This window comes from Ursus americanus, chromosome 19 (assembly GCF_024610735.1).
Source record: "Ursus americanus isolate L20-20 chromosome 19, mUrsAme1.1.p, whole genome shotgun sequence".
Classification (NCBI taxonomy): Eukaryota; Metazoa; Chordata; class Mammalia; order Carnivora; family Ursidae; genus Ursus; species Ursus americanus.
Window position 1 is genome coordinate 58,539,338 of NC_142145.1, and position 12,031 is coordinate 58,551,368.

At 40.9% G+C, this 12,031-nt stretch overlaps 2 protein-coding genes and 1 pseudogene across 2 annotated transcripts; 2 read left to right on the forward strand and 1 right to left on the reverse strand.

The window, feature by feature from the left end:
- The first annotated feature begins 823 nt into the window (after window positions 1–823).
- Window positions 824–1,750, forward strand: LOC123789941 (olfactory receptor 4E2). Its single transcript, XM_045793899.2, has one exon. The coding sequence runs from the start codon at window positions 824–826 to the stop codon at window positions 1,748–1,750; it is 927 nt and encodes a 308-aa protein (XP_045649855.2).
- A 3,277-nt stretch (window positions 1,751–5,027) lies between these two features.
- LOC123789934 (olfactory receptor 4E1-like) lies at window positions 5,028–8,118 on the reverse strand. The gene is made up of 2 exons (XM_087869985.1): window positions 8,064–8,118; window positions 5,028–5,824 (listed from the first exon to the last, which is right to left on the reverse strand). Exons 1-2 carry the CDS (start codon window positions 8,116–8,118, stop codon window positions 5,028–5,030), a joined length of 852 nt encoding a protein of 283 aa, XP_087726111.1.
- A 1,740-nt stretch (window positions 8,119–9,858) lies between these two features.
- LOC123789935 (olfactory receptor 4K13-like) lies at window positions 9,859–10,797 on the forward strand (annotated as a pseudogene).
- The last annotated feature ends 1,234 nt before the right edge of the window (window positions 10,798–12,031 follow it).

Sequence of the window (12,031 nt, forward strand, 5' to 3'; positions counted from 1 at the left end):
GAGAGGAAGAAGCAGGCTCCTAGCAGAGGAGCCTGATGTGGGACTTGATCCCAGAGCGCCGGGATCACGCCCTGAGCCAAAGGCAGGCGCTTAACGACTGTGCCACCCAGGCGCCCCCTGTAGTTGCTGCTTTTTAAGAAAATTTCAATTTAGTGGAAACAGAAAGAAAAGTCTTATTTTCTTTTATAGTTCAGTACCATAATATAGGTATGAAGAGAAGAGATAGGATTTGAATGTATCAGCAAAGTTTTCTTAAAGGTGGGGGTAACATGACAGAAACATAGTAAGCAACTTGCCTGGAGAGAAGAATACATAGGGGAAAAAGGAGGACTCCAGACTGGAAAAATAAACAGGTATTAGTCCGTTGCAGGCTTTGGATGTACATTTAATTTGACAGGAAGAGTGAAATGGTGAAAGACTTTAGTTGGGAGTCATATTTTGGAAGATTAATTTGGTGTTATCTGTGGGCTAGACCAAAATGAAAAGAGCCAGCTAACTAGTGGCTAAGAGTTTTGGCAACTTAACTTATTCTTGTCAGATTCATGTATCTCATCCACAAGCCAGGAATAATAATGCCTATGCTATGGTGCAGTTGTGGTTAATAGGAATGTGTATATAAAATGCTGGGAACAGCTCCTGGTACATAATGGGTGTATTGTAACAGTCGCTATTAGGTTGGTTTTCTATTTTATATGCCCTGATAATAAATAAGCAATTCATAATGGAATATAGAATCACTTCAATGAGTTCTAGTCCTGTAATATTAAAGCTAAATTACTTTCATGGTTCCCCCCCACAACAAGGTCCTTTGGAAATTCATTGGATGGATGCTCTAAATCAAACAAGAGTGATTGAATTTGCCTTCTTGGGACTCACTGAGAACTGGGTGCTGGAGATACTATTTTTTGTAGCATTCTCCATCACATATGTACTGACCCTTTTGGGGAACACTCTCATCATAGTTACTATAGTTTTTACCCCACGTCTCCATACCCCCATGTACTTCTTCCTGAGCAATCTGTCTTTTATTGACATCTGCCACTCATCTGTCACTGTGCCCAAGATGCTAGAGGGCTTGCTTTTGGAGAGAAAGACGATTTCCTTTGATAATTGCATCGCACAGCTGTTCTTTCTACATCTGTTTGCTTGTGCTGAGATCTTTCTGCTGACCATCATGGCTTATGATCGTTATGTAGCCATCTGTGCTCCATTGCACTATCCCAATGTGATGAACATCAGGGTCTGTGTACAGCTCGTGTTTGCTCTCTGGTTGGGGGCTGCTGTCCACTCTCTGGTGCAGACCGTCCTGACCATTCGTCTACCTTACTGCGGCCCCAACATTATTGATAGCTACTTCTGCGACGTGCCCCCTGTCATCAAGCTGGCGTGCACAGATACGTACCTCACGGGAATGCTCATTGTGTCTAACAGTGGAACCATCTCCCTCACCTGTTTCCTGGCTTTGGTCACCTCTTACACGGTCATCCTGGTTTCTCTTCGAAAACAGTCAGCTGAGGGGCGCCGGAAAGCCCTGTCTACCTGCTCAGCCCACTTCATGGTGGTTGGCTTCTTCTTCGGACCATGTATCTTCCTCTACACTCGGGCAGACACCAGCTTCTCCATGGACAAGGTGGTGTCCGTCTTCTACACGGTGGTCACCCCTTTGCTAAATCCCCTCATTTACACCTTGAGGAATGAGGAGGTAAAAAGTGCCATCAAGCATCTCAGACAGAAACAGGTTTTTTCATGAAGTCAGGCACACGATGGATTTGGAGTCACAAGTATAATTATGGCCATATCTTTAACGAGACAGTGGAAGAAAAAAAACAGAATCAGTAGATCAAATGGCACAGAGCAGAGCTTCTTTTTAAAGGGAAGGACTTATTAACTTTTACTTACAGAGAGGAAACGATCATGGTGGAACCTAAAGGAAAAAGATCTGGGGCTTCCTTGGTGGCTCACTCGGTTAAGTGTCTGCCTTCGGTTCAGGTCAGGATCCCGGAGTCCTAGGATGGAGCCTGGAGTGCAGCTCCCTGCTCAGAGGGGACTCTGCTTCTCCCTCTGCCCCTCACCCCGCTCGTGCTCTCTCACTCTCTCAAATAAATAAATAAAATCTGAAAAAAAAAAAAGAATCTGGAAAACTTTAAAGAAGGCTTCTGGTTTCACTAGTAAAAGATCACAATTTGGGGCATGGACTGAGTTTCAGGAACAGGTACACTTGTGAGAGAACTTATTTTCTTGATTTGTGGTTTCTGTGGGTTATTGCCTCTGGGAAGCGATATCACACTTAGGTTCTATAAATTAAAGTGGTTTTAATTTTGCCTTTCAATGTAGATTCAAGGTGTTTATTTAAGCCATCAATGATTTATAGTGAATTAAACTGTTACTTTGAACGTGATTCCTCATTCCTGCATCTATTTTGTATTTTTCATAATACTTTGATAAGATCAAGGTGGAAATGTATAAAGAACTTACTGTAAAATAAGGTTTATTGGTATAGAATTTAGTTTCATAAAATGCATGCATTTTAATTGGACAGTTTGAGAAATTTTGACAAAGGTATATATACACCCACGTAACCATGTCTCCAGTCAAGATATAGGGCATTTCCATCACCCAGAGAGTTTCTTCAGTCCCTTCCCAGCCAATCCCTCTATCTCCACCCAAGCATGCAAGCGTCTGATTTTTGTCGCTATGAATTAGACGTGTCTTTCCTAGAGCTTCATATCCATTGAATCATACAGTACGAACTTTTCTGTGCCTGAATTCTTTAGCTCTGCATGCTGCTTCTGAGATTAACCTATGTCTTTTGTGCGTATTAGCAGTTTGTTTCTTCTTATTGTTGAATAATATCTCATGGTATGGGTATGCCACAGTTGTTTATTCAGTCATTTACTGGTGGACATTTGGGTGTTTTCAGTTTTTGGCAGTTGTGAGTAAAGTAGATATAAATGTTTATTTACAGGTTATTTTGGCCACAGGTCTTCATTTCTCCTGGGTAAATACCTAGGAGTAGAATTCTTGGATCATATAGTAAGTGCATGTTCAGCTCATAAGAAACCAGAAGGCTGTTTTTCCAAGTGGTTGTATGACTTTTTGAAGTTGTTTATCTTTAAATAAACTCTACCCCTGCTGTGGGGCTCGAACTCCTGACCCTGAGATGAAGAGTCTCACGCTCCACTGACTGAGCCAGCCAGGTGCCCCCAAAGTGGTTGTATGATTTTAGGTTCTCATCAGAAGTCGAGGAGTTTAACATCCAATAACTGTTATTGTCAATATTTAATTTTAGGCCTGAAATTCCTGTGGTTTACTCTGCATTTTCCTAATTACTGATGATGCTGAGAATCTTTTCATCTGCTTATTATCCTTTCCTATATCTTGTGTTGTGATGTGTCTGTCCAAATATTTTACTCATTTATTATGATTAGTTTTTTCTTCTTGTCACTATGTTGTAAGAGTAAACAAAGTATTCTTTGTATATTCTGGATACAAGATCTTTGTTGGATATATGTCTTGGTAATATTTTTCTCATGCTGTGGCTTGCAGTTTTATTTTCTGAATGATATATTTTGAAGAGCAGAAGTTTACATTTGGGTTACGTCTTATTTATCATTCTTTAACTTTTAAGATTAATGTTATTGTGTCCTAAGAAATCTTCACCAGCCCTGAAGTCTCGAAGATTTTCTCCTGTTTTCTTTTAGAAATTTTACATTTCAGCTTTAAATTTTAGGTTTGTGATCCATCTTAAGTTTCCTTTGATACATGGTGTGAGATGAGGGTTGAGATTAATATTTCCCATCTACCTAGATGATCCAGTACTATTTAAAAAGACTTTCTTCCCCCTTGCCTTATCTTGGCACCTTTTTGAAAGTTGGTTGACCCTTGAGAGGGCGTGAAAGTATTATTTTGACCTCTTCACCATCATCTCTCACCATTCTCTGCCTTAGGGTCTAAGCTGTAACCACACTACTCTTTCTTTGCTTGGATCAAGCCAGGGTCTTTCCCAACACCTGCCATTACTCTGCCTAGAATGTTCATCACCTGTCTTTTTTCATGCAGGCCTCCTCTTCATCTTTCCGATCTTAGCTTCTATGTCATTTGTCAAAGAGACCCTCTTTGCTTCCCCACTCTGAAGACAGTCTTTTCTAAAACTCTCTATCAACATTCAGTGTGTATGTTTTTTTTTTAACAGGATTTGTTATGATCTGTAATTAAATGTATTTGTTTATATTTTTGTTTCCTATTTTCACTAGACTCTAAACTACATAAAGGAGGGACTACTGTGTGTGTGTGTGTGTGTGTATCTGTGTGTGTGTGTGTGTGTGTGTGTGTGTGTGTGTGTGTGTGTGTGTGTGTGATTGTAAGCCTGGTCCTTAGCACATAATAGGTGCTTGGTAAAAATTTGTCCAATGAATGAATAGTAAGATATCCCCATTTCATTGCTCTGATGGCAGATTTTTCCTGGCCACTTGAGGATATCAGTACCTTCAGTGACTCAAAGTCTTCTTTCTACATGACTGAAGTCATAAGCAAACTCACTTGGTCTGAGTCACCGGTGTTTGCTGAGCCATTTAGGCAAGCATCTGAGTGAATGATGTAGTCAAGTGCTTCCCAGAAATCTAAAGGTCCGTTTCAACATTAGTTACCACCCTAAGACAACAGCCCAGAGAGGCGACATGGTGTAGTGAAAATAGCATGAGTTTGTGCTGATGCACTTGGCTTAATACCTGCCTCCAGCATTTCCTAGCTGGGTGACCTTGGGCATGCTGTTGGCTCTCTCTGAGCTTTCGTTCCATCATTGTAAACAAGCATAAAACCTACCTCTCAAGTGGCTGTGGGCATGGAGTAAATATAGAGTGCCTAGATCAATTTCCAGCATATGGAAGATCCTGAAAATCACAGCTACTGGTATGATTGTCAGATATTGGACCGAAGAGAATTCATAAGTGGCAAAGCCCGATAAATGTTAGGTGACTTATTCTTTGCAAGGCATTTCTTGGATGTGGAGCACCAGGCCTCTTAAGAGCCTAGACGTTGTCATTTTTCCCTCTCTCCTCCAACCTCCCCATGAACTTGTTCAAGGCATTCTTCGTGTCTTCATTCCTGAGAGTATAGTTGATGGGGTTCTGCAGAGGGGTCACTGCAGTGAAGAACACAGACACCACCTTGTCCTCCGGGAGGCTGGTGGATGGATGGAAATAGATGAAGATGCAGTGTCCCAGGAAGAGTGTGACGATGGCAAGGTGTGCTGCACAGGTGGATAAGGCCTTCCGCCTGCCTTCGGAGATCTGCTGCCTCAGGCTCACCAGGATGACCGCATAGGACACCACGAGGACCACGAAACAGACCACTGAGATCAGCCCGCTGTTGGAGACGATGAGGATTTCAATGATGTGGGTGTCCGTGCAGGCCAGTTTGATCACCTGAGGCACATCCCAGAAGAAGCTGTCAATCTCATCAGGACCACAGTGGGGCAGCTTGATGGTGAGGGAGGTCAGAGATATGGAATGGATGGTGCCCCCCGTCCAGAGGGCCACAGCCAGCAGCACACATACTTTCCAGTTCATCACTGTCATGTACTGCAGGGGTTTGCAAACGGCCACGTACCGATCGTAGGCCATGACAGTGAGGAGAAAGATCTCAGTGCAGGCAAAGAGGTGCAGGAAAAACATCTGGGTGATGCAGGCCTCAAAGGAGATGAGCTTCTCTTCTGACCATGTATCTCTGAGCATCTTGGGGACAGTGACCATGGAGTGGCAGACATCAATAAAAGATAGGTTACTGAGGAAGAAATACATAGGGGTATGGAGCATGTGAAAAATCCCTCATCTCAGGGTTTCTGGAAGCCAGAGCCCCAGAAAAAGGGCACACAGCAAGAGAACATCTTTCACTATCGAATGTCTCCGGCCAAGTGAGCCCGATACGGGACTGCACTAGAATGTGGGTGCCTGGTGACCGGGGTTCCAAGTTCTGTTGGGGTCGGTTATCAGGGAAGTGACTTCACTTCCTGGGATCCCCTCCCTGAGTCCACACCTGGACTAGCACCTACACAAACAGTGCTCTGGGCTGCCAACTGCTCGTTCCCTTTCTGCATGCCATGCCACATGCGTACCCAGTGACACCAACACAACCCTCTCCACAGGCCCCAGGGAAGGTCTGGGTGCAGCCAGGGCCCCAGCTTAGAAACACCCCGGGCTCTGATGCAACTCTCCATCTACCCTGTTTTGGACCCCGGAGAAGCTGTTGTTCCTGTCAGGGATGGTCTGTGTCTTGCCTGTACGATAGGGATTATTCCAGCATGTACTTCCTGCAGAAGTCCACAGGCATAGGTGGGATGCCGTCTAAGAAATTGGGGGAGTGGTGTCGCACGTAAGGAATACCTGCCACCACATTTTCTTCCTTCCTCACCTTCTCTGAGTCTGTAGCTCCTCCGATCCCTCCCACAGTCCCTAATGGTGTGTGTGTGTCTGTGTGTGTATGTGTTTATGGTTTAGATTTTAAAACTTATATCTGAAAATGTGCTTTAAAGGAAAATTATATCGTGCCTAGGTGGCTCAGATGTTAAGCGACTGCCTTCGGCTCGGGTCATGATCCTGGGGTCCTGAGATGGAGTCCCACATCTGGCACCCCGTGCTCTGCCTCTGCCTGCCACTCACCCAGATTGTGCTCTCTCTGTCACAGAAATAAATAAAATCTTAAAAATAATAAAGGATAATTGTAGATTGTCCAAGTTATACTATCAAAATAGAAAAAAAAGTTGAAAAATTCTTTGATTTTCAATAAACCTACCTATTCCACAGTTATATATCGCTAGTACATTATTTCAAAAAGTTTTTCTTTTGAAATATCTGCCAGTTTTCACTCACTTCATCAGCATCTCTATTGTTGGCCTTCATAACATGTATTATGGAGAATAGAAGAGTAATTTGTCTATTTTCAAGGAGCCTAAAATGATCTGGGGAAAGAAGAATCACAGCACTAGACATGAGAGACCTCGGATTAGAACAGTTTTGTTCTCGGGGCGCCTGGGTGGCACAGCGGTTAAGCGTCTGCCTTCGGCTCAGGGCGTGATCCCGGCGTTATGGGATCGAGCCCCACATCAGGCTCCTCCGCTATGAGCCTGCTTCTTCCTCTCCCACTCCCCCTGCTTGTGTTCTCTCTCTCGTTGGCTGTCTCTATCTCTGTTGAATAAATAAATAAAAAAAAAAAACTTAAAAAAAAAAGAACAGTTTTGTTCTAGTAGTCCTTCAATTTCAGACTATTAATACCTAATGCACACGGTATACCTGGAGAATATGTAAATGGTAGAGCACATGAAATGGGCCTTAAGTACATTGGAAATCGTTACGGGTTTTGTACTAGGGAAAGTTTTATTATATAGAAGGGAGGTCTCAAGGTGTCCTGAAAAATACGATTATATGGACAGAGGAATTTGTCTGCCTAAAACAGGTGTGTAATTGTTTTTTTAAAGAAGACAATGATGGGATGAAAACAGAATTCTTATGAGTAATGTTCATTTCCTAAAAATAAACTGTATTTGTGGGGGAATTACATTATGCATCATCAAGAAAATGGAATTCGGTATAGCTATAAAAGGTAGGATTTTCATGTGCTCATAGGAATATATTTTTAACGTATTGACAAACCCAAGGAAAATAACTATGCATATGAATGCTATTCTCTCAATAAATAGTATTGAACATTATTGTCTTAATAAAAAGAATATAAATGAAAATATATACTTATACCCACACCACACACACGCACGCACACACACACACACACACACACACACACACAGAGAACACACATGCTGTGCTCATGTGTGTATTACTTTTCTCAAAGGCTATCCAGGAAACAGTGTTAAGAGTTATCCTTCTGCTATGTGTGGCATGTCTTCTTTTACATTCATGGAAGCTACCTTGATGCTTTTTAAAAGTAAATTAGGGGAAAATGCATACTCCTAACAATTTTATTAGAATGGTTGTTCTGTTTCTGTTTAAAAGTGCTTCAACATCCAGTTTGACACTTTTTTAAAAATGTGCTTAAAGTTCCTAACTTACATTGACTTTGCTTTAATATTGACTTGAATCCAGATCCTGAATATTCATTATACATTTCATTCATTCATTCACGCCTTCAATTGATTCTTGAGTAGTTGTGGAGTATTCCAGATGCTAGAATGTGTATAAACTACTTCACGTATATTTGAAGTCTGTACTGTTGTCTTCGTATGCAGTTTCAAAAATGAGGTTTCAAAAAGTATTAGTATGGATCATTAAAGAATTAGCCATAAAACTGAAAGGAGATAGAACGTTTCTAGACACAGAAAGGAATAACTTTACGTACTAAATAAGACTTAACACTTTGCATCAATCTAAGGTTCTCAGAGTAGAAAATCGGCTAGAGGATATGTGTACATGGGGAAAAATACATCTTCTGTTGGATCAATGTACCCATGGGATTGTCTCAGAGAAACAGAGTGTACAGCATCATGATGCCTCTTCCTTCTGTCTCTGATGATTGGGAACGTCAATTGCAGGAAATTGATGGGAGTATAGGATAAGGAGATGCAAGGCTATTCCTGGGATTCACATGAGGCACGTTCCCCTGAAAGTATTTTCTCCTCTCCGGTAAGTAATAATAGCACAAAAGGAAGGCTATACTTTATTTACTGAAGGAGCTTTATAAGAATCTAGATAATTGAGAAACCATTAATGATGAAAATAATTTTTTAGAGCAAAACCAGTAAAACCATTGTTGTTATAAGCACGGGCTGATGGGGAAGTTATAGCATAAATTTAGACGACTGTACTGAAAGAACTGTATAACCCACATAAATCAGTTACTTCAAGCCACATCAGTTTGTCATTTTGAAGCTTGTGATAACGATACACAAGTGCAGAAGCCAACCAGCAATCCTCTTTATAGCAATAAACAAGTGAATGAATGAATGAATACAAACTGAAAATGAAATAAATTCAGTTCCATTTGGCCGTGGACTTTCTGCATCCATGGTATTTCCTGCTTAAAATCCTAGAAGACACAGTTGATGTGAACGATGTTAAATGTTGAGTGAATAATTTATACATGGCTAATATGTATAATAATATATGGCATATATATAATTACATGGTTTAACTCTTACAAAATGTGTAATGACCATCACTGATACTAGCATGGGCTTTGAGGGTTTCGTGCAAGAATGGAACAGGGAGGAGAAGGGGTACATTTCTCAGGACTTAAAAGCTGACAAATAAGACGTTATTTCAGGTTTTAATTAATAGGTCTTTACCAGAATCTTTCAAAATATGGGTCGTTAGAATCCTTGCTGTATTTTCTACATTTATCATTTCCAGGATAAGAAACTCAGTAGTATCCTATGAATGTAGAACCCACCATGGTCATTTTCATATTTATGAACGTCTTTATAGCATAAAGAGGTATTCAATATCGTGTTGTCTGATTGTTTTTAGCTTATTTTACTGAGGAGGAAACTTAACCCTGGAAAGGAGATAGTTGTCCTATGTTGCCCCCAGTGAGTAGCTCGGCTAGGTGTTGTATTGAGGTCTTCGGGTTCCAAGTTCACAATACGATGGTGAATTCATGTGCTGTTTTTATTTTTGTTTTTTAGAAATGTATATTCTGAATTCTCCTTGCTATTGGTACACATCTCTGGGTCATTTCAGAAATCACTGACTAACAAAATCACCCCCCAAAACTGGGGAGTGCTTTAAGTTCAGGTACCCAGTCTAAGTATCAAAATTAGACACCAACATGAACCACCCTTTCTGTAACCACGTCTTTTCTGCCCACAAGTCTCACTCATTTTGATTATGATGGGATAAAGTTGACAACATGGAAAGGGCAAGCCATTCGGTGGTGTCTGAGTTCATTTTGCTGGGACTTTCCAAATCTCAGAATCTTCAGGTTCTCTTCTTCCTAGGATTCTCTGTAGTCTATGCCGGGATTGTGTTAGGAAACCTCCTCATCTTGGTCCCTGTGACCTTCTACTCACACCTTCACACACCAATGTATGTTCTGCTTATCGATCTCTCCTGTATTGATATGAGCCTGGCTTCTTTTACTGCCCCTAAGATGATTGTGGGTTTCCTCCGAAAACAGAAGACCATCTCTTGGTGGGGATGTTATTCTCAGATGTTCTTCATGCACCTCCTAGGTGGGAGTGAGATGATGTTGCTTGTAGCCATGGCAATAGACAGGTATGTTTCCGTATGCAAACCCCTCCATTACACGACCGTCAGGAGCCCACGAGTGCTCGTTCGGCTGCTGTTATCCTCCTATGCGGTTGGATTTGTGCACTCGTCTAGTCAGACGGCTTTCATGTTGAATTTGCCCTTCTGTGGTCCCAGTGTGGTGGACAGCTTTTTCTGTGACCTTCCCCTTGTGATCAAACTCGCCTGCAAGGACACCTACCTGCTACAGCTGCTGGTCGTTGCTGACAGTGGCCTCCTGTCCCTGGTCTGCTTCCTCCTCTTGCTTGTCTCCTACACGGTCATCATATACTCAGTCAGGCACCGTACGTACTGCCAGTGGTTCGGCCAAGGCCTTCTCCACTCCGTCAGCACACATCACTGTTGTGACTCTGTCCTTTGTCTCATGTGTCTTTATCTATGTATGGCCCTTCAGCCAATACTCTGTAGATAAAACTCTGTGTTTTATACGATTTTCACACCTGTCTTAAATCCTATTATTTATACATTAAGAAATCAAGAAGTAAAAGCAGCCATGAAGAAGATAAGGACTCGACATATAAATTCAAAACACACTTTGTAGAAGATGCTTCTGAAGAAATCATCTCTTGTGTGGACATTTTAAGGAGCAAACTTTGAAGCTATTTCACGTTCTGTAAAAGGAACCAGTAGGTGTTAACTGTTAAAGAGCAAACCCCTTTTCTTGTCACTGTCAGTGGTTAAACACATGACATGTACAGTCTGGAAGACATGCATTTAAATCCTCTCTTCACTAGTCCTTCTCATGCAAATTTGAAAAAAAATGAATAAATTCTCTTTATCTCTTTAATTACCTACAAAACTTCTTTATGTGTCTATTTTTTATTTTGGCATGTTTTTAATCTTTGCAATTATTATTACTACTTCTATGATGCTTATAGTTATTACTGCTTTTATTATAGTGGTAGTTATTATTGGAAATCTATAAAATGCACACAGGTGACTCTTCACGTAGGCCGTTTAGCTGAGTGTCTGGTCAAACTGGTGCTAGAAGAGTACATTTAGCAGGTAATCTCTAGTTAATGTGTATTAACTTTTAGTGACTTAGTTGCCCCAGACACAGTGCCTGCAAGTGTGCTTCACATATTTTGTGAGCCTGCAATGAGCCAGAAGATACATCCTTGGTTTAGGGAATTTTACAGCTCACTGATGGAGAGAGTGCACTAAGTTTGCAATCATGTTGTGGCATGGACAGTCGTATATTACATGGTCACAAGTCCAATAGAACTTTATCAGTGATAACGCTAATATTTGTCTCTTCCTTTTTTCTGAGTCCACTGATAAATTGATTCAGAACCTATAGGGAGAAAGGGGTGACTGGTATTACTGAAGTCTACATTCAATTCTTAGTACCAGTATCAAACTATTTTTTTTTTCATTTTTAAAATTCAGTTTACACATAGAAAAAAAAATCACTCTCATTAGTGTACAACGCTGTGAGTCTTGACAAATGCATAGTCGTGTAACCATAACAATGGGAATATAGGCGAATTTCATCAACCCTCACATTCCCCTCTGCCGCTTTGTGGTCCACCCTTCTGCCTTGTGTTCTGGCGTTGATAATAGTGATCTAGGTTTTTTTTTTTTTTTTGTCCCTAGTTTACCATTTATACACTGTCATATAAGTTGAATCATATAGAAAGTAGCCTGTTGAGCATGGCTCTTTTCACTCAGCATAATGCCTTTGAGATTCATTCAGTAGCAAGTTGTTTTAATTATTACAAATCATGTTACATTTTATTTTATTTTTTTAAGATTATTTATTTATTTATTTGACA